The following is a 23,509-nucleotide window of genomic DNA, read 5'->3' on the forward strand; positions in this document are numbered from 1 at the left end:
GTTGCGTGACTACGATACCGCGTAGCAAAAGATCGCTGCTGCGTCTCGTCTTCTAGACTCTGAATTATCCGTGTCCAACAGGTCGCTGGAATGACGGCACGTGTCCCACTCTTTATATCTGCCCATGATATCTCGCACTGCTGGGTTTATTCGTAGTAGTTGAAGAGGCTTTGGTAGGCTTTCTCTTATGAGAACTGCTATCGTTGAATCCTGGACGAACAGATTTTAATACCATGCGCAAGAAATAGAGGTAACTCCATTCAACATGGTCGGCCACCCTAACAAGAACCCTTCAGTGCAAGTGTCGCCTGGAACATGCGGGAGTAAAAAATTGGAGGATGCTTAAGCTTCGCCTTCAAGAGTGGAATGCGATAGCGTTATCGCACCCCGTTCGCACCGCCCACTCATTCGCTCGGCATGCTCTTGAGTCATACGAAGACGAAACGTGTACCTGAGCAAGTGGAACGAATCAAAGAACTCGGTGTCTCGGAGGGAGAAACGATCTACGCAAGCCAAACGTCGCGATCGGCACGGACAGCCGGGCCTCGACGCGCCACGAAAGCGGACGCGATCATGGGGCTGACGCCTCGATGGGATCGTCCTCTATCTCGTTTGGGAGCACCACGCAGACGCATGACTCCTCGCCAGCAGCCAGGCACACATAGCAGGGGACGCTTTCCCACCAGACGAGCTACGGCGCAGCGATCACGTCAGAGGCATCCCGCATCGGACGATGCACCTAGGAATCGCGCTGTGAGTGGAAAGAGGAGTCGCGTCGCACGGGCGAGTGGCGCGCCACCTGTCGGGGCAGCGCCGTACATTGCGAGTAAGGGGTCTTCTGTGTTTGCCGCAAGATGGCTCTGCGTGCGCGCCGAGCGCAGAAGAAATGTAGCAAGAACATACTTCACTACACGTTTAACTGCGACTTCTGAAATTTATATGCTCATAATGACCGATATACACCGCAGTATAACTTTCTACGGCACGTTTCTAAGGCAACACCACATTCACTAGAGGCGCTTTTGTCCCGCTTTGAAGCATTGAACTCATGGCTGAGTGATAGCGTCTCCGTCTCACACTCCTGAGACCCTGGTTCGATTCTCACCCAGCCCATCTTGCAAGTTGTTTTTATTTATGAATTGCCTTCCGCCATTTTTTCGCTCACGGCCAACGCCGCCGACGCCGACGACACCGGCTTTCCTGCAACACGAGCTCCTTAACGCTTTCGCGTTAAAACTGCCCGCCAGCAAGCTCACAACACCGGCCAAGCAGTCTGCTAATACCGAGCCGCGGTGGCAGAGCATCAAGCCGCACGGTTTGCACGGCGTCAAGCTCTTCACATTCCAGCAAAAAGAAGAAAAAAAGCAGAGATTCGACGATAGCAGTTCTCATAGGAGAAAGCCTACCGAAGCCACTTCATCTACTGCGAATAAACCCAGCAGTGGAAGAAAGCATGGGCAAATATAAAGAGTGTGTCGCGCATCGTCATTCCAGCGACCTGTTGCACACGGATAATTCAGAGTCTGGGAGACGAGATGCCGCAGCGATCCTTTGCTTATGTGGTATCGTGGTCACGCGACAGGAAAAAAAAAATGTATAGGGCCTGCGACTTTAAGGTGGCAGCCGTCAGCTGCAGCGCGAGCTGGACGCGGTGGACAATAGCGCCCGTGACAACCTATTCCGGCAGCGCATCAGACGTTGGAGCTACAGTGGCATCATCTTACGCTGCTCCCTACAATTAAAGAGCACTAAGCCGATGCTAAAGGTTGGGAGAGGCTGCGAGCTAAAACGGACGCGCATGTGAGAGCAGACGTCTCGACACCAGGCGCCTTTTTCACTAGTTGGCACTGGTCTGCGTTTTTTAACCGAAGCCATGCTTCATTTTGTGTGTCCACGACTGCGAATCACCGACAAAAAATAAGGGGGGGGGGGGGGGGCGCGGTTTTGTTTCTTCACAGAACAGCGGTTTGATGGCCTGCGGCCATTTGCTACTGCGCGACAGTGCAAAGTGCTCAACTACTGGCGATTCACACGCCCCTTCTTCCCGATAGTCTGCAGCAGAGCAGCCAAACACCGCAGTAAATTTATCAAGCATGACAAGCACCAGCGCGAGAGCGAGGGTGCGGAGGCAAAGTTTGACGCCACTAGGGGTACTCTCGTCGTGAGCGCGTGAAGCGCGATAGCAGAGTCCTTCCATGCTTTTCTGGTCACGAAACTCCGCCGTCACGCTATGGGAGAGGGCATCATTCGCGTACCGAAACGCGTGCGCAGTGCGAGGCGAGCTTCCGGTGCATTCTGCGCATGTGCTGCGCTATTTTTCGAGTGCTGGGCTGTTTAGTTGAAGTGGCGGGATGGGACAACGATGCCGAACACGTGTTGCAAGTAACAGCTGAAGAAGTAGAATGGTGGTATCTCTAACAAGCCATTTAAAAAAAAAAAATTGCTGTATTTGTGATGTGGCTACTTGTGTTCGTTTGAGAGTTGTTTTGCCATGTGTTATGAAATGCTTATGCTTTACACTTTCTTGTTTATAGAAACAATCGATTATGCATTCTGTATTTATTGCCATTCGTTTGCTGGTGTTTGTTTCCTGCCCCCCAATGCATATCTCTCACGTTTGATGTTATTTCTTTATGCTTATTATATCAGTGTCATGCTTTTAACAAACTTCTTGCATTATGAATGGTGGACCATTCTTGATCGGATGCCTCTGTGCTGTCTGTATTTTGCTCCACTTATTTTACACGATAAATAAATGATCATGCTTGCATGTCGTTTTTGCACCAACACGTTCTATTTCTTTTCTTAATCGAATTATTAAGTTTTTAACATATTGTAAATAGTTGCGCATTAAGAACCAAAATACCTAGTCTCGTCGTTTCTGCGTCGAAACCACGAGCAGCGTGAATAAGTGCTGGGCTTACTGACGCTTCTAAACGAATGCTTGCTAATGCAATTGCCTAATTACAATACATCTAGTTTCAACTGCGCAGGTCCTAACACTTCACGTTCGCCTTAATCCGTTGCTAAAAGCTGCACCGAAGACATTTAGTAGCGAAGTTTGTCTTGCATTAATCCTACCTAAATCTCATTCAGAAATGGCATCGCTTTGCAGAGAAATCTCAAGTGTACGGATCAGCTCAATTTCCTTTTCTTTGTCATTAAGTATTCTACGGCAGCAGCCCTTTGCAATAACAATTTGATTCTTTTGATCTCCTTATAATATACTGCCCACAGTCAGAGTCCTTCTCTGCCACAGTTTAACAGAAAGTTAACAGCTGTGCTCGGCAAACAATCTGGCGCTATGCGCAACGGAGAGTTGGCGCTTACTGGTAAGCGGGGGTGACAGCCCATATGTTTGCATCTGGTGATAAGTGGGACCACTGGCGCTTTGTTGCGAATGCGCGGTGTTTAATTTCAGGCAAATATTAAAAAGCGGAGCCCACTGAAGTGTTGAGGCGAACGGCAATGATGTAGAAATCTGGACCGAGACCACCCGGCCGTGTACAGCGAACGCATTTTGACGGGGGCGAAATGCAAAACACCAGTTTATTTAAATTTAGGTGCATTTTAAAGACATTTAGAAGCGAAGTTTGTCTTGCATTAATCCTACCTAAATGTCATACAGAAATGGCATCGCTTTGCAGTCCTTTAGGTGCATTTAAAGACATTTAGTAGCAAAGTTTGTCTTGCATTAATCCTACCTAAATCTCATTCAGATATTTATTTACATCTTTTAAATTTAGGTGCATTTTAAAGGATCCCAGGTGGTCAAAATTAATCCCGAGTCCCCCACTACGGCGTGCCTCATAATCGTATCACGGTTCTGGCTCTTAAATTCCCAGATTTTTTATTTATTTATTTTTTTTTTGTCTGAGACTGCCGCAAGCTCCATGTTATGTGCAGCTTTTTTTTCGTCCCGGGCGTTCATATCATGGCAGAAGACGCGCTCAGGCAGTAATTTAAGCATATTCAATGTTAAAAATAGTTACGTGAAACTAAAGCGACGGTTGAGGAAGTTGAGAAAGCTAGAATACCACGGCCGCCCCACACACAACCACAGCGGTAGCGGCGTTCGCATGCCCTCTCATGACCAGTTGTGCCTCTAGCGGCGGGCACTGGCTCTATATGAAAATGAGGCGGCAGTTTCGTGACCAGAAAAAAATGGAAGGACTCTGGCGATAGCAACGCCATGGTGCGGCCCCACAGCCACTCCGGCCGCATAAGCCGTGGTCCATTTTAATCTGTCCGTGACTGTACATGCAATTCCTCTTGAAGTTCCCATAGAGATCCATGTATTTAAAACCTTGCTTTAACAAAGTAAGATTGTTCTGCCAATAGATACGAGCTAGATTTGCCTCCAAAATGCCGACCGTTGTGCACTGAGCATATCGCTTTCCACCAAATTTGGCACTTGTTCGACGCAGCCAGCTCAAAATTCCCACATCGAATACTCTGTCAAATAACACTGGTCATTCTCACCACCATGTGTAGCCCTGTGCCCAGTAACCACGCATAAGCAACACATCTCTCTTATGTTATCGTACCTATATCTCGCTGCAGTGCGTAGCTGGCGAAGCTAGGCATAGGCGCACCCTCTGAGATTGCAATCTCGGCCATGCCTAGCTGCGCCGTGCCATATATTGATATTGATGCTTGTACATGGCATGCTAAAAAGAACAGTGCCTCCACTTCTTTCTCACTGCGGCACACCATGCTGACTGGCACAGCTAGGTGTGATTTCTGAGATTGCTTTGGTGCGATCTCGGAAGCCACAAGCCAGCCAAGCCAAGTCGACGCAGTCATATAGCGGGGCTGCAGCAGCCACGGGGCCACGAGAGAGCAACAGATTGTCTCGCATTCACGGGCTAAACGCGTCCGCATATCAGCCAACAGTATTTACCGTGCTGCACCAAGCTCTGCCGACCGTATACTTTGGCAGATTCACAGAATCTCGCTAAAGTGAAACTATCTCCAAAAGTCAAGGAGGTCGCCCAAGAATACCCTTCCGGCTGCATAGTTGGCACACCGTGTTGTGCGCCATGTGCTGCTAGAACACAGTTTGCATCGCACTTTGCTAGCTGTTCCCTTCAAATGCATCACTGTTATGCCAGATTCTCGACAATATGATTGAGCAAAGACGAAAGCATAAGCGAAAGATAAACACATTGGAACAGAAGGAGGCTATTGTAAAGGCAGGTGCTAAAAAGTTGCATTTTGCACATGCCGGAGGGTCTTTTGCTGATCTTTTATTCAAATTTATTTGCATACGCGGCCACATAGCAGTTTAACAGACTGTGGTGCTGTAGTCTTCTTTACATGTTGAACACGCCATTAGGCATACACTGCAGTAATGGGCAATAATGGATATAATGAAGTAATGGATATAATAAACTAATTTTGGCTTCCCCTTCAACTTCATTATAACAAGGTTCGAGTGTAGTTTATAAGCATGGACAGCTGAATTGATGAGGGTAAAATCTTGATTACATTTTCGTACACATCTAGCAGAAGCTTGAAGTACAACAGTTACCGTGCATTTCAACCTTATGTATTACACCCCAGCTAGAAATAGCGTTTCTTTAGTGATAACTTACCTTCCGTGCGGTGCTGACAGGACTGAAGGCACTCAGATGAGCCATTGCAAGTGCTGTGTCCATTGCACTGGCATTCTGCAAAGCAAGAATTAGTACAGAGAATGGTTATAACACTCATGTCTCTGTTACAAATTTTTAACATATTTCTAAAGGACACCAGAATGCCACTGTAACAAACCGTGTAAAGTGTGTGACAAGTGAAAAAGAAAGAGGAAAAAGGAAGAAGGCAGAAAATCACTTTAAGAATACGTAAGATAAGTGGTCCCAAGCAGCCACAGGTTTGGTTCCTAATGTTGGGTTGGGTTCCGTTGTTCCTTATGTTTGTCAGTGTAGCACTAAGAGCAATACAATCATTGATCATTACAAATGATCCAAAATTCAATAAAAGTGACATCCAAAGAATGTCTACATATATATCTGTTTATGTCAAGAACAGACTTAATCAGCATGTTCAAAAGCTTTCTAATATATTGCGTATCCACATTTAAACTTCTAGTGAACACAGCCCACAAGTGGCTGTTCAAATATTCTGCAAACACAAAAGTTCATGTTGTCAAGTACAATGAACTCACTGCACTTCAACAGCTTGACGTTGGGTGACATGAGAGGTGAGATTTGAGTGTTACTTTTAACACACACAATGTAAATTTTGCAAGGAACATTGTCAATGAGATACTTAGTACAGCACATCAACACGAATTTAGTTAAAACAGCAGCATAGTACAAATAGGTCAAAATAAATAAAGCTAGGGCGACCCAGAGAGCTTCAAGTGAATGACTGCAGAGTTCACTATCATGCAGAAGGATTTTACATGATATAGCATTTTTTTCGGTGTTGCTGCCCGTCAACTTTTGTGATGCAAACCTGCTTGGGCCACACATGGCCTGTAGTACATACAAACAAACGAAGAACTAAAGCAACTCAATAGCTTGGCAATCTGGGCATTTACTGGAGCTTTCATATTCTGCAGAAAGGGTTAAGCACACCTAATGGTGCAGGCAAGGGCACCAAGTAGTGCGTGTCACAATGTGGTGACAGTAATAGTAAGGAGACGTTTTTTCCCCACTTGATTACAAAATCAGCCTTTTTTTTTTAAATTGAGATGCACTATTCTGTAATAATACCTTTCACACTGTTGCATTTATTTACACAATAATTAAATGAGTAACCCACGACTTCCACTTCTAAAATGGGATTGGTGCTGCATCCACCTGCATGCAGCACAGCCGAGAACAAGCTTCTCTTGCAGCGTGATACAACTAAATTCTTTTGTTACTACTAGAAATGTGCTCATTTATGGATGCATTTATGTTTTAATATTTTATTTCAAGATGTAGTAGTCACAACATAAACTGTGATACATAAAATTATAAGGATGTATAGCAGTAATTCTTATGTGAAACTTTAAAGAAGCATCTCAAGGAACACGAATAAGATGTGTGGTGTTTAATGGCACAAGGGCCAGCTATGGCCAAAGAGCGCCATGGCATATGGTAATAAATTGCCTTTGTTTTCTGTATGAAATGATGAGGTGAGTTGCAAATGGTAGTTGTAATGTGGCTGTAAAGAGGCCTAGAAACAGATTGCTGTGAAACGCATAAAATATATAAGCATCAAACTAATCTCAATTACTCATGATGTGAGCTATGAGCATAAAAGTTTCACTACGAGGAATCGATATAATAGAATGCAAACGAGCACTACTGCCTGCACAGGGCTTTTGAAGTTAAGGGCTGAGAGGCGCATGCTTTAAAAATTTGTCACTGCGGCAGCAGCCTCGAAGGCGAGGCTGTGCTACACATGACCTGGACAAATTATTTCTAACATGTTAACTTCATCTAAAAAGCTAAAAACTGTTTTCAGGTTAAAAAGTGGTTCGTTACTAAGAAAGAATGCTGGATGGAGTGGAATAAGCTGAAGATTTGCACAATGAAAGCACTTTTTCTGCTCAGTTTCTATTTTCCTGCACTGGATGAGGACATGGAGAAGTGTAAGGCTGTCACTACACTTTCGACATGATGGTTGATCACTTCCAGTCAGTAGCACCAGGTATGGCACCAAAGGTATGACCTGTTCTTAATCGACAGAGGAGCACTACCTAGCATCGTGCTGTTTTCTCCGATATCCAGTAGCCTAATTTGGCTTGAACAGATGTAACCTATTGGATGCCTGAGTATCCACTGTTTCTGCCAGTGCTTCTTCAACTTATGCCGTAAGTATGGTTTATAGTCTGTGGCTGTAATGGGTGTCTTCATGTCGGTGCCACTAAAAACTACTGAGGTAGTGTTCTCGTCAGTAGCTTCATTGCCTTTTATGCCACTGAGGCCAGGAACACAGCATGGGATGATAACTTGTTTGCCATACAAGCTGAAGATAGTAGTGCATATACAGTTAAACCTGGATATAACGAAATTGACAAATGCTTGAAAACTTTTGTTACAAAGAGGTTTTCGTTATATGCAGTTTCGGCACGAAAATCAGAAAAACAAATGCACAAATTAAACAAAAGGGGAACTCGAGGTAGACTTCACTCAAAACACATTTAGCAACAAAAAACTTATTTTGCTCTGTTGCTTGTTCATGCGAGATGGCAACGCTCGTAAGACATCAAGGAACACAACACTACTCCATCATCATCTAGCGAGCCTGCGACGCAGCGCAATATGGCAATGGCATCCAGCACTTCCTTCGCAAAAGGCAAAACATGTGATGAATCGACCTCCGAAGATCCGTCGCCATCACTGTGATATCGGACGCTTTCCATCAGCGCCTCATCCGACATCTCTTCAGCAGTGACGGCGTAGTCATCCGTATACAAAAAATCACAAAGCTACATGTCATCTGGGGCTGCTCCATTCGCGCGCAGTTAAACCCAAGCTTCAGCAAGATCACGCGGGCTGAAGAATGTGACTGGATGAAGTGACTGGACGCGTGGAGAGTCAACTCGCACGCACGTACAGCGTCAAAAACAAGGAGCAAATGACATGATGATGAAGAGAAGAGACAAAGAGACAAAACTACCCACGAGACATGGAAAGCTACAGTTCCTTTTCTTCCAGTAGTGCCACCTGGTGTCAAGTTAATGAAGTGAAGTGCAGAGACTTCTGCAGCAAACAAAGAGTGGCGCTGCCGGCGCGCCGCCAGAGCCACCGGGAACAAGCAAGCGGCAGCAACATTAGAACGAGCAGCAGGATGAGGCTTGAAGGGAAGAGGAAAGGGCATGGGTGCGTAGACACCTGCAGACCAGAATCATCCGTGTTGTCCCTCCCTGCGCTGGCAGTGCGGCACTCTGCGGAAGCCTCGTTGTCGCTGGGGCTACGTGCGCGCCAAGTGCAATGACACCGATGACACTGCTTCGCACTCCATCGGCAGTGGGGCAACAGCAGGAGATGCATGCAGCTGCTGCTCTCGCTAAAGTAACAAAATTTGGGGCAATATCATTAAGTGGTCGAAGGGAGGAATTTGTTATCAAACAGGGTGTCTCGCGCTGCCACTTTGTAACATAGAGGTCACACATGCGCTTCTATATAGCAACGGCGGGGAATAGAAAAACTTCAGCATATCGAGGCATTCATTGTATAGAGGTTCGTTATAGGCAGGTTTAACTGTAGTTCGTTAAATACAGTGTTTTTATGTTTTCGTAAACTGATTACTAAGAATGTTTGCATTATTTGCGTCTCCTTTTTACGCTGACGATATTAAACTTTACCATGAAGTAGAATCAGAGCAGGATTGTGAAGTATTAAAGGAAGATGTTAATTCTGTTGCAGAGTGGTGTGCTTCCAACTTTTTATGCATTAATTCAACTAAGACACTTGTTGTCTCCTTTAATCGCAAAATGTGCCTTTTACTATACGAATACTCACTTGACAACATTCCTTTCAAAAGAGCGAGTTGTACGCGCGACTTAGGAATGTTGGTTGACTCCCGGCTAGCTTTCAAAGAACATGTTTCAAGCATCGTTAATGTATCCTACAGAAAGTTAGGCCTCATATCAAGGTTGACTACAAAGTTTACAAATGTGAACTACGTTATTCTCTTGTATTCTTCTTTTGTCCGCTCGAAGTTAGAGTTTAGTTCTGTTGTATGGAACTGTATTCATTTGACCAATGTTGCAAAAATTTAATGTGTTCAGCGACGTTTCATTCTTATCTTGTACGATAGATTTCTCGGACGCCGTGTATTTTCTGCCTGTGAGCGTGTACTGCGCATGTTTTATATTAGACCCCTAGAAATAAGCGGACATACCATGATTACTTATTTTTGCACAAACTAATTCACAGCTACTTCTGTCCGCGGTTACTATCAGCTGTAACGTTCTGCGTGCCTCGACTTAACCTGCACAATCCTAGCATTTTCTACATGAATTCCTCTTGCACCTTTAACGCTATAACACGTCTTGCAACACAACAAAATAACTTGTGTGATGATCTTGATATATTTAGTTCTAATACTTGCTCATAATCTGACTTCTGTCTCTGAATAATTCAATATTTAGTTGCACTTTGTACCACTGTTATTTGAGATATTGTTTTGTTTTACGGTTTTATGTTCTTAGTGTAACACAAGTGCACCAATATTAAGCTTTTGAGTGTCAATGACGTAAATATACGGCGCCGTGAACAAGTGCAAAATGGCCAATGCTGTATATTTACGGCGCCGTCTGTACGTTTAGAAAGCGCGCCAATTTCCTAACTTCTTTTTTGTCATGTGCTGCCACTATGTGGGAATACAGAGAATTTTTCTTGTGCGCTTCCCTCGCTCGGTTTTCGTTGCATGGTTTGTTTTAGCGCTAGTTCGCTCCCACACGTCTATATACTATCGCTCGTGCATTGGCGCGCACGCGGGCGCATGGCGGTTTGGGTGTTCTTCCAAGGGTGGTTTCGGCTTCTTCCGCTTGCAAAACTGATGGCTATCTTGTTACTAATCGCTCAAAGGGCGACCGCTTGTTTCTCGCTCGTTTAGTGCACACAGGGGTGCGCATAGAAAGGATGCCGCGGTGCATGTGTTACCATTGCTTTTTTTGCGGGGGGAGAGGGGGGGGGGGGGGGGGGACTCACAAAAACTAATTGCGTCTGGTTGGCGGTAAGATGAAGCTTAGCGGAAGTTTGTCACACGTTTTGGTTTTTTGACGGGCACACAACCACACAGCTTTCTTGAGTGCGCGCACCTACACAATTCGATTACGCTATGGATGTACATATTAATGTAAGAGCAGGAATATTTGAGTCTTGCGAAATATTCTCGTGTGCGCATTTTCAAAGCCTTGAACTATAACAATGCATCAGATTTTTAATTCTTATAAGTTTATTTCCTTTTTTATTGTTGTTATTAATAAATGAAAAGTACATATATACAAAAGCAAAATATTTTTTTCTTACTTTACGGTCACCCTAGAAAAATTACGGTAATTTTTTTCCGAAATAAGTCCCTAAGAAGAATTGGAATCTGCAATAAAAAAGTCAACCCTGGGCGTTGGCACATGGCAAAAAAAATCTACCCTCAAAGGGTTAAGGCGTAAAGCTTTCCTTGGGCACTTTAAGAAAATAAATAAGAAATAAATAAGAAATAAATAAGAAATAAATAAGAAATAAATCAGAAATAAATAAAAAATAAAATTACAGCTCGAACTACACTCAGCGAGTCCGTGAGCACAATAGCCCTATGAGATTCGTTTGCTTTATGTGTTTAACCGCAGAAAGGATCGCATATACTTCTGCCGTAAAAATACTTATATATGGATTCAATGTACCGTATATTAAAAACAATGGTCCTAGAGCTGCGTAAGTAACAGCAGGAGACTTTGAAGCGTCTGTATAAAATTCAGCACGGGAATACTCATCCTGAAGTTCAAGAAAATGTGAATGTAATATGTGCTTTAGGTGTCCGCTTTGATATTTCGACGAAAGAGACGTCACACTGGATGGTCTGCCATTCCCAGGGAGGTGGAAGCCTAGTAGGAGCCATTAGGACATTCTCTAGTAGGGGGATGCCTGTTTCATTTGAGAGAGCTTCCAATCGGAGGGACAGAGGAGCCCTAGTGGCTGGGGTGGTTACCGAACAGCCTGGCCATGGACAAGTCGTAAATAAGAGAATGACATGGATGATCTACAGCTGATTTTACCTTCAAGGGGTAGGAAAAGCTTAAATATGTCCTTTGGAAGTACAGAGACCATTCGTTAGATTCAACGCAGAGGCTTTGCACAGGGCTAGTCCTGAAGGTGCCTGTAGCAAGGCGGATGCCTAACTGGTGGGTAGGATCTAACATTTTCAAAGCACCAGGCATAGCTGATTTATAGACTATGGGTCTATAGTCAAGGCGTGATAATAATAGACTTCCACACAAGCTTATGAGGCATCGCCTGTGACTTCCCCAGGATATGCGTGACAGGAGCTTGAACAGGTTCATAGTCTTCAGGCACTTCACTTTAAGATACTTCAGATTGGAGATAAATGTCAGTTTCCTGTCCAAGACAATACTTAAGAATATATGTTCTCCATTAAGGTTTCTAACGGGGTCTGGTAGAACACCTCTCTTTTTGGAGAAGAGGACGCACATACTTTTTTGAGGGTTTAGTTTGAAACCGTTCTCGTCCGCCCACTCAGACAAGTTATTTAAGCCAAGCTGTACTTGTCGCTCACAGATACTTACAGCACATGATTTGTAACCTGTCTGGATTTCATCCACATACAGTCGCCGACTGATTTTTCGGACTCCAAAAATTCGGACATGCTCGATTATTCGGTCTGCTTCGCGGCACCGCCATTCTCCATAGACCATAATGTATAACAACTGCCGAAAGTTCAAACACCTTGCAACCTCTCGTTTGATTTTTCAGACGCTCCTTGAGCCAACTCGATCGAGAGCACCATGCACAGACTCTGACCGGTGCATGGTTCGACTTGCTGAATGCCATTTTTGTTTTGAACGGAGCCGCCTTGCTGCCCCACAAAGTGGCGCTACTCGAAATCCCCGCTCATCATCATCACTTCTGCCTGGTTCGCGGCTACAGCAGTCCCGGTCTCAGCTTAGTAAGCCATGTCAAGACAATCCAGCAGCTGATTTATTTATTTCTTCGTGCACGACGCTGCGAGTAGGCCACGTTTTTCGTTTGTGTGACTGGTGTCAGAGTGACGGCATGGTGATGTCTGTGTTGTGTGCTGTGTCGAGGTTGCGGTGATACAATGCGGCATACGGAAACATCGCGTCAAGTGTCTAATGGCGCCGACAGTGCCCGCGCAGATTGCGCTGGGGAATGCCGGCAAGCGGGTGCCGGGAGGTCTACGATTTATCGCCTTCTGATGTGCTCCCTACTGATGCCGAAAATGTTCTGCCGAGACCTGCGCAGTGGTTGCATTGTGATTCCAGACACCGTCTCATTTGACAGTTTCACAGGTGCTGACACTGCTGTACTGATATGCGCAGAACTCGACGACGGCGAGATCATTCGTCAGGTTTCTGCTGCAGCGCCGGACGATGACTCCGAGTCTGAAGATGACGCACCATTTGCTGCGCTGACGTCGCATGTGGAGCGTGTACAAGCAGTGACTGCGCTTTCAGCCGCCTGTAGCGACCGTACGACCCCCTCAGAGATTCAGGCTTATCTGATTGCGCGTAAACGGAACAGCAGCAACGGTGCATTCACGATTTCTTCAAGCCTACTGCCGAGCCCGAATAAGAGCATGGAAATAAAGGATTTTTTTTTTCTTCATCTGCTTTTTCGGACACCTGTTCATTCGGACATTTCCGCAGTCCCCGTGAAGTACGAATAAACGGTCAGCGACTGTATACAGAATAAAACATTGTACGTGGTATGACAGTGTGGAGCGAGTTCATTGACAATAAAAAGAGTGCAGCTTAGCACACCACCTTGATAAACACCAGCCTCTTGCATAAAAGGATGAGACAGAATGTTACCAACTCTAACATAGTACGTGCGATGGGAGAGGTAACTCAATCACATTCAGTAAGTTGCCTCGGACTCCCATTCCAGATAGATCACGGTGGATTCCGAAGCGCCAAGTTGTGTTGTACGCCTTCCCTATATCTAAAAATACTGACAAGAAAAACTGTTTGTGCACAAAGGCATTATGGATATTTGTCTCGATGCGGACAAGGTGATCTGTTGTGGGTCTACTTTACTTCAAACCGCACTGTAAGGGATCGAGTATTTTGTTGCTTTCAAGAAAATGGATGAGGTGCCGGTTAATCATTTTCTCAGAGTTTGCATAGACAACTTGTCAGAGCTATAGGCCTATAACTACTGGGTGAGGACGGGTCCTTGCCCTTTTTGAAAATATTAATTATGATTGCCTCTTTCCAGCCGGACGGAATGTAGCCGGCAGAGAACATGGAGCTAAAGAGTGACAGTAGTGTTCAGTGGGTTTCAGGGTGTAAGTGTTTGATCATTTCATAAATTATTCTGTTACTTCCTGGAGTGGATTTGTTACAACAATTCAGTGAAGCCTGAAACTCCCCCATGCTAAATGGGCGATTGTATGCTTCATTGGCTGTGCCTTCGCGACCCACAGGCTGTCGCTCTGCCCGTCGCTGGTATCTTAAAAATGTATCTGTGGAATGGGATGTGCTCGAAATGTACTCCTAGACAACCAGCCTGGTCCTGAAGAGTGTCTCAATGTGTGTTTACTAGTGGTAGAGGATGAGTTTCTTGGCCTTTTATTATGTTTACCCTGTTCCAGGCTTTTCTTCCATCTGTATAAGAATTAATGCCGGAGATTTATCTCTGCCAGCTTTCCCTTTTGGCAGGGTGGCACGTTCTTCTACCTTCTTACTTTGTTTTCCTGAAGCTGATAAGGTTTTCTGTAATTGGAGGGATAGGGAGGTGATTCCAAGCCATATTTTCTTTCTTTCATGCTTCTCTACATTCATCGTTCCACCAGGGAACATGTCGTTTAGAAGGCAATCCATTTGTTTGCCTGATACATATCGACGCTGCATCAACAATGAATGCTCTTAAATATGCAACTGCATTGTCAATACTAAGCATGCAAATGACATCCCAGGTCAAATATGTTAGCTCTCTGTATAGCTGCCAGACCGCTGAGTTGACTTTCCACTGAGGCACATGTGGAGAGCATTCATCCAATTTTGTCAATTTTAACATAATTGGAAAATGGTCACTCCCACATGGGTTCTTAACCACCTTCCATTCCAAGTATGGCACGACTGTACTTGATGCAATGATTAACTTTGTGTATGAAAATGTTTTGTTTGCGACACTGTAAAAAGACTGTTCTTTCTTATTTAGCAAACATGCACCTGTACATAAGAGGAAATTTTCTATCAGGTGCTGCCCTCTGGTATCACATCGAGAGTCGCCCCACAAGGTATTATGTCCACTTAGGCCTCCAACAACAATGTATGGCTCCAGCAGTTGTGCAATAAAGCTTTCAAATTCTGTTCTGGAGAGGTGGTAGCTGGGCAGGATGTATAAAGAATTGTTAACAGCTTACCAAAAAGCACTGCTCTGACTGCAACTGCCTCAAGGGGCACTTGCAGCTGTCAGTGCTGGCAGGCGATGCTCTTATCAACTATTATGGTGACACCGCCCAATGAGGTGAAAGCGTAGTTACGGTCTTTGCAGTAAATGGCATATTGCTGCAGAAAGTTTGTGTGTAGTGTTGAGGCATGTCTCATGCACACAGGGCACCCTTAAATTAAACTTGTGTAGGAGTTCCTTAATGTCATTGAGATTGTGTATTAGACCTCACACATTCCAATGCATTATCTGTGTAGCCATATTGGAAGTGGTTTGTATGGTGTGTCAAGAGAAATGAGATAGGTTAGTTCATGAGACCTTTCCAGGCACTGTGACATGGGATTTTTTTTTTCCTGGTGCACTCCATGGAGCTACGCCATTCCTTTCGTGCCTGAGACGCCAGAGTAGTGCTGCTTGCATCCATCACCTCTTCAGAGGTGCTGGATGATGCCCGCTCAGCGGGCACACACTCGGATTTTTCGGGCGTGTCTGCACGAGCAGTGGCCCTGGGACCAGCAGGCCTGGAGGTCTGCTGGCCCTTCGTGGCACGAGGCGGAACAGCACAGGCTGCTCCTGCCAGAGGGCTGGTGGTGTAACCACCATCACACTCCGTGCGACTCAGGCAGCTCCCGAAAGACGTGGCACTGCCCCCCGGTGCATCCCATCAGTGTAGGACGGATTGTACAGATTATGGACTGAAAAACGCTTGCGTGCTTCTGGAAAGGAAATGTTTAGCTTGACCTGGAGTTCGTTTAATTCTTTTTCTTTCTTCCATGATGGGCACGATCATGAGAAACATGCATGCCGCTTCAAATGGGTGATCAACAAACAAGATGGCCGCCCTGACGTGTTTCCAGCACGCTGACCACTTCCGGCGGTTGGTTGTTTTTGTGAACAAAAATGTCGGCGCCCACACAAGTGTAATGTGGTGGTATTTTACGCAATCTTAGTGCAAAACAATCGCATTAGCACAATTTGGAGCCTGCTAGCCTTATGCAAGTAGGTAATATGCGGAGTTACGTTCCGCAAGTTTCGTTGATGTGGGATTGCAGTACAGCAACGTTTCGTTGCTGAGACGTACTAAATGCACTGGATCCTATGAGCATTCGCCAGGGATACGAAAATGTTTCGTTGTCACGAGAATTTCGTTGTTGCGGGATTTCATTATCGCGGCGTTTCAACTGTATTTAAAAAAATTACGCACTCATGAGCATCTACCGTTGTTTGAGACATCATTAAAACAGACTCTACATCAGATTGAAAAATGGACAACCCAAGAGAAGCTTCTGTCTTTTCACTACTGATGTCATTTAAAAATTATGCTGCAGATTTGAGCAAAGCACAGATTTTGCATCTTCTTATGGAAGAAATTCTAGGAGCACTGGAGGCTAGTTTCAACGATAATTTGAGTCGAAGTTTTATTTCTGCAGACTCCCCAATCTGCCAAAAATTGTAAAATCTGACAAATAGTTATAGTTCCGTCATCATTTCAGACGATGCATGATGTTGTTAGTAGAATAATTACAACGAAAATGCTTAATGACGCATAGTGAAACTGTCGATTAAATTGATCGATTTCTATAAATGTGGTAACGAAAGAGTTAAAATAGCTGCTTTTGGAAATGTCTTCTGAATGATGAAGCATTACTGGTTAACCTATTCTAACACACACCACCACCCTCACCATCCTCCTCCCTGGCGTGACACACGCACACACCTATATTCCCACCGTTTCATGTAACTTCAACCAAGCTTAAAAAAAAAAGTGGTAAACCCTGGGTATAGGCGATTAAGATCAATGACATGTAGTTCGTAGTTATCCTGAGTTACTAAGAATATTTTTGAGAGTGTGGTTACAATTAATGACCAATTTTTTGGAGATGCTTGATCATTCGGACACTTTTGCGACACCGCTACGTACCCCATAGAGCCAATGTATAAGGACGTCCGAGATTTCGGACGCTCAAACTAATCACCGTTCGATTTTTCACTTTCTACTGTGACCGCAGGTCCGAAATGGCATTAATCAAAACCATCACCGCTGCCATTTTGATCATCTCGCAACCTCAAACCAGCGCTCTTGCATGCCAATTCGTTGGCAGCCATAGCCAGCTGTAGCCACTGCAGTTGCCATAACCATTTGTGTTTGGCAACATGGCATTTGGTGCATGGTCGTGTAGCCGTTGTGCTGTTGTGCACTTTGCAGCACTAGGCCTAGCTGTTGTGGTGCCCACTGGTGCCGGGGTCTTTCAGTGAAAGAATTCACGACTGTCGGCAATGGTGCCAACTTCATCATCCTCGCCAATGGATTCGAAGCACGGAAAGCATGGCAAGGGTCTAAGAAACATTGTATAATGCTGGTTTCAAGTCAGCTTCACTGCAACACAGTATGGTCACGCGGTTAAGCATATGCAACGTATAGCAGTGAGGCATACCAAGAGTAAAAAGGGGCCACTGTCACGGGACATAGTAGTATACATTCCTTAATTACATGAGCGTGCACCTGCGACTTTCTGTCATAGTAAAAGCACCAAGACCCCTAAACAGTGTACTAGCAGCCCTTCAGGGCTATTTATGACATGACTGTGGCGACTGGAGGGCAGTAAAAGGCATGCATTCGTTTTTGCAGCGAAGCTGTATATGGCTAGGGCATTTCCATCGTCCGCGAACAACCTGCGAACTAGCTCGTTGGAGCCCCTTGGCACAACTGCTCAAACGTGCTCGTGCCTATGCTCATGCGTTCGCCATCATCCTCTTTTTCCACAACTGGCTCCGTTGCCGCTCATCATTCCAGCATAGAATTTCATTCCTCTTCTGTCGTCCTAATGGGGGAAGGAGGAAACAACTTTATTCAAGAGAAATTTCAGGGCCTTGTAGATGGCTGCTTGTTTGCGGTGACCTTTTCCGCCAAGGCAATGATTGGTTTTTGTACTATTTCTTCAGGGAACCATATTAGGGTCTCCCATGTCATTTCTGAGGGAGATGGCAGAAGCTCTCTGGGTGGGGGAAGGCCCTTGCATTCCTAGAGGATACGGCTTTGGTTTGCTATGGCGTTCGTATCACAGCTTTTGCACACTGGGTCAACCTCTCCATCTGTGAAGATCGCTATGCGATGAGGAGTGGTAAGGGTGTTAGTTTTAATTCGGTGGAGGACAGTGGCCTGCGCTCTCGTGAGGTTGCTGTGTGGTACAGGGTATACTCTCCTGTCCTCTTTATGTATGTTAGTAAGTTAATTGTAAGAAGTCACTACCTCTCCTACTGGGGGGTCCAGTTCCAAGGAGAGCGCGACCTGGTTTGTTAACCCTCGGGTCACTTTATGCGCTTCCTCGTTGCCAGAATTTCCCGAGTGAGCGGGGATACAGACAAGAGTGATTTTGGTTCTGTCTTCCTGATTGAAGTTTCTCAGGAGGCCGCATTGAAATTTTTGTTATTTACGGTGGTATGAGCCATTGCTTAAGAGGGTATGAGCCATTTACTGTGTTACCTGACAGATGCATTTAATAACAAAGATGATACGAGAATGTGTGTGCATACCTATCGTCAGGATGACCACCGATCAGGACAATAAGTATGTTCGTACCTTTGTTAAAAATTCTATGTCACCTATGTGTCGTGCGCGAAACAGCTTCGCTGGTCATCCACCTTCACAGAGTGGAATGGCTCATGGCTTTTTTCGGACTGCCTGATTTTTCTGAGATTTTCGCAGTCTCTAGGAAGTCCAAAAAATCGGACATTGACTTAGTTTGCTAATTAAGTTCAGTCATATAAATGTTTAAATATTTGTTTTGGAGCATAACAGTGATCCAAAAGCTGCAGTGTGCACTTAGTAATACCTGATGAAATCATTTCCATGACAACATCTTTAGCAGTTTTTTTTTTTTTTGCTCTGAAGGAACCCCGCAAACTATGTAAAAAAAAAGTTTGTCACTATACGCTTGTGTGTCAAATCGACAGTGCTTTCAATCATGTTTCCAAAGAATGACGGCCGCATGATCCTTTGTACTGGCTGTCACAAATAAATGTTGCCAAGAATAAAAAAATAATGAGGCCTTTATGCAAATGTAATAATGAGGCGTTTACACACATTATGTTGGTGTTCATGCTAGTCATGAGCATATTTTTAATTTTTCAAAAATATTGATTTACCATATTTACTTGCATAATGATCGCACTCGCGTAATGATCACATCCCTGAATTTTGTCGTCAAAATTTTTCTTTCCCGTGTATTGATCGCACCCCGAACTTGCCGCAGTGATGTGTCGTGCGCCAAGTCTAGCAAATGATGATTGCGCTTACCATCTGTCGAATGCTATGCAAAGGACCTTTCAAGACATACCAAGTGGTCTGCATGCACCAAACAGATTCTTAAGCAGATGCCCCATTTCATTCTTTTCATCACTTTCTACATTTCCATGAAAAAAGAAAGCTACAACCAAACTTGCCTTGGCTTTATTATTTGTAGGCTTTATAATGGTTGTGGTCAACAACAACAAAAAAGGTGCCCTTCGATTCCTCTCGTCTGCACTTGTGGGCACGCAACAAATTGTGAGCGGCAACAATAGTAGCCACATTTACACTGATACATAAAAAGTGTACCCTATTCATACACCGACACTTGTAACACAGCTAAGATATTCACCCACCCTTAGTGGAAACGTGCCGTATTAGGATAGCAGTGAAGATAAATGCCACTGTTTCCACAGCATGCCCGCCATGTGTTTCTATGTCACTGGCAGCTAAGCGCGCCCATCTCTGTTTCTGTCCCCTCAAAGTGGACATGGCTATGTTATTGCCGCAAACTTGCCGATATTAACATTATTCATTACTGATATGGAAGAAACTGTTTCAATGCACGTAACGTACTCTTGAGAAGAAAAAGAAACGCGTTCGGTGCATTTAGCTTGCTCCGCCAGCCGCAATTTTGTGTTTTGGTGTCCCACACCGTTACAGTGGCAGCCGCCTGTTTTTTTACCTGTTGTCATGCCGCAGCAAATGTCGGATGAAAAAATTTTTTTTTTCTTTTCGCGGAAAATTTAACTCTCGTAATGATCCCACCCCTCAATTTGTGTCAATATTTTTGACAAAAAAGTGTGATCATTATGTGAGTAAATACAGTACTTAGGTTTATTTAGCTACCATTCAATGAACTTGCCTAATCGATAAGGCATCAATGTAAAGGTTGTGGAGGATGTTGAGATATGATCAATACAGTATAACCTCATTGATATGATTTCATAATGTACATTTCCTGGCACCAATGTTCACGATCAAGAAAACAAGAGATGACAACAAAATTACACTACTTTTTTACAGGTTTATAAGTTTCCGAAAAACACAATATTTTGGCACCAACATTCAGTAGATTTTATAATACATTTTCCTGCTACAACTAGATTCCATGTAAACAAGAAAAGGTGCAAGGCGATCACAACAGAGAACAGTAGCCACCTGCCGCAATGCCGTCGCGCAAGTGCACTGCATCATTTTAATGGGCGATAACCCAAATGCGCCGCCGTTCCCTGCTGCACGCAGCACGAAAGGAGCATCATGTTTCACTCTAGCGGCTTCATAGGCAATATATTCTGTATCACCAGCTCACTTTATCTTTGTTTTCCCGTCACCATCTTAAAACATTATGCAATAGGAAATCAACGTCTCGAGTCGCTCAAGCCCTACCAGCTGAATGCATGTCGGCATCTAATGGTGCAACGATTTGCACCGAGTACACACCTCAATATTTCCTGCCAAAATGCCCCGCTCAAAGAAGCTGCTGACCAGGCCATATTCGAGGAGTGCAAACGTAAGCTTGCCAAAGCCGCAAGAACAACAACGCACACGCGTCTCAAGCCGCTCGGGCGCCACAAGCTCGGCATGTCGACATCATGTGCTGCTACGATTTGTGCAACACTTCGCAATACGCTGATGCCCACTACAGTTGAGCCTGTAAATTTTTAGCGACTTCGAATCATACGTTTTACCAGTTAGTAAATAGTAAATTAGTAAGTTAGTAAATGGCATGTGACTGTACAACTGTGCGAACAAGCAGACGAAGTGGAAGTACATCTCTCTTGCTTTGGCGCGAAGTAAAACAAAAAACACGCACACATTCCCTTTGTGTGTTTTCTTATTTCTTTAAACTTCAATTCATCAATTCAAGCAACAGATCACACAAATAACAGATGTTGCCTTGAATAATTCTCGAAGTCACGTGTCACCACGAGCGACGTCACACTGTGGACACGACTACGTAGGCGTAGGGACGCGACTACGCCACCGTCCACCTTGGAGCGCAGTCACCACGCGTGAAAGAGAAAATGGCATTCGGACTGAAATTTCTTACCTTTCCGGGGCGTTTAGCAAGGTAATTCTTTGCACATGTGATCGTTAGTGCGCATTGTATGTTCTGTGCTTGTCAGCTCAAAATGGCCAGAGCTGGTGAGGGGCCCTTTAAGGCCACTGTGGTGACACACCAAGTTTAAATTAACTGGAAGTGCACAACAGTCATGTCACGCTATACCCAAGGAAGTAAAAGATAGCCATGGCTGCACAGAACACGAGTTGAAGCAAAGTGCTGTGACTTGAGAACAGGGTTATTTCTAATGCCTTGCAGCTTTTATATACAGAACGCTCATTAATTTTTGTGAGAAAGCATCTGCAAGGGATACTCTCTATGTCTAAATGATTCTCTTAGATACGGCTACAAAAATTGTTTCTGGAACAGACCAGTGTGGGATACTTACTGGGGCAGTCAGTGAAGTACCAATTTGGGGCCGGGCAGAGGCTGCTATTGAGTCGGTACACCGAACCCATAGGGGACAAGGGTCCTGAGGCTGAACCCTCCAGGCACTGGCCCTTGCCTGTATTGCTGCCATCGTCACACCAGCCACACCGCTCATGCTCCTGACAGGCACTACATGTCTGGAAGTCCTCACATGACAAGGCTGTGTGGCAAACAAACAATACGTAAGGTGTTACCACGCGATGTATCTACCGCAGGCTTGTATTAGCAACACAATAGGCTCCATAGAAGTAGCCATGGATAAGATTTTCAATTACTTCAAGCCATTTCATGGCACACTTATGCTGAAGTCATGGGCAAAATATTGCACTTTATGCGCACTAAAGTGTAACCACAAAGCTTTGCATGCCATTGAATGGTGGTCTTAAGAATTTCATGAACAAGCTAAAGAAAGGTGCATTAAGCAATGACTAGTGGGAAACTAAAAATCATAATTTAAATACATACACTAAACCTCCCTTAAGTAAGGCCCCGATATTAATATGATCCCTTTATTTAGGTTCCACTGTTCTCATTTGGAAAGTGCGTTTTAAACACGACTATTCAAAGTGCAATGGCAGCTGACTCTACTCAGACAATTTATGGTTTCTTGCAATACACTGCAGTCCATAAAACACCACTCCATCCCACTCATCCAAATTGCCACAATTCTTAAAGGGACTGACAACCAATTTTTATGGTACCCATTATTTTAGTGCAATGAAAAGCTTACCAGTCAGAGTGTTGAATCACGCAGCGGTAATGCAAAAAAATGCTCTTTATAAGAATTTTCAGTCTGTACTGAGGATGTAAGCGTTCACTGGAAGCATGCGGGAAACAGTGATGGGTGTGCGCAATAGTGATTATATGCCAGCATTGGCGGAATGCAGATGACAAGTGTGGTCATAGCTGTAAGAAAGAAATATTTTGTTTATCAAGCCAATGTCCCTGCGATTCATGTTTTCTGAAGTGTTAAATTATTTTTACAATAATAGCTACATGCTTTCGTGGTTTCCTGTCCAACAGGTTTTGTCATAACAAGTCAAGGGTGTTTTTTAGCCAAGACAAGTGAAGTTCTCTAGAGTGAAACGAAGCTTTTACACGTGATACACAGTTAAGCGTGTTGTAGCGATGCGTCCGCTTTTTATTTCCGGAGCATGTCGTCTCTCGCTCGAAGACCTGAGCGAGCGGGAAGAAAGGATCCTAGCTCACATGCAGGCTCAGAATTTCACGCACAACAGCAATCATGTGTGCCACCATGCATTGAGAGATGCGAGCGCCGCTCGTTTATGTAGACATTTTTTACTTTGTAATATAGTTAGAATAAAACACAAAAGCTTAATCACGCATGAACTGCAACGTTAAGCAATGAGTAAGCGGTACTTAATAACACCCAACTTATTTACAGCGATTTTGTATAGTACATCTGAAGTACCAAGGCTTGACCGCCAGTTTGTGCCATTTACTGATTTTTGAGACTCTGCAAATTTAAAATTATAATTTCTACTTAAATTGCAAACAACATGCTGGATTCTAACACTATAAATCATGGTAATTTCATTTCCATCAACGTCTTACGACACATTCTGGCCAGTTGTCAGTCCCTTTATAATGTACAAACAGCAAAGCACT

At 44.4% G+C, this 23,509-nt stretch overlaps 1 protein-coding gene across 2 annotated transcripts in view; it reads right to left on the reverse strand.

The window, feature by feature from the left end:
* dsd (attractin-like protein dsd) overlaps window positions 1-23,509 on the reverse strand; it is a 180,799-nt gene that overhangs the window by 36,536 nt on the left and 120,754 nt on the right. For both annotated transcript variants that reach the window (XM_072286089.1, XM_050193007.2), the window contains exons 16-17: window positions 21,840-22,040; window positions 5,598-5,672 (exon numbers count right to left, since the gene is read on the reverse strand). In XM_072286089.1, coding sequence (XP_072142190.1) covers window positions 5,598-5,672; window positions 21,840-22,040 — 276 coding nt within the window. The remainder of the gene's footprint in view (window positions 1-5,597; window positions 5,673-21,839; window positions 22,041-23,509) is intronic.

This window comes from Dermacentor andersoni, chromosome 1 (assembly GCF_023375885.2).
Source record: "Dermacentor andersoni chromosome 1, qqDerAnde1_hic_scaffold, whole genome shotgun sequence".
Taxonomy (NCBI): Eukaryota; Metazoa; Arthropoda; class Arachnida; order Ixodida; family Ixodidae; genus Dermacentor; species Dermacentor andersoni.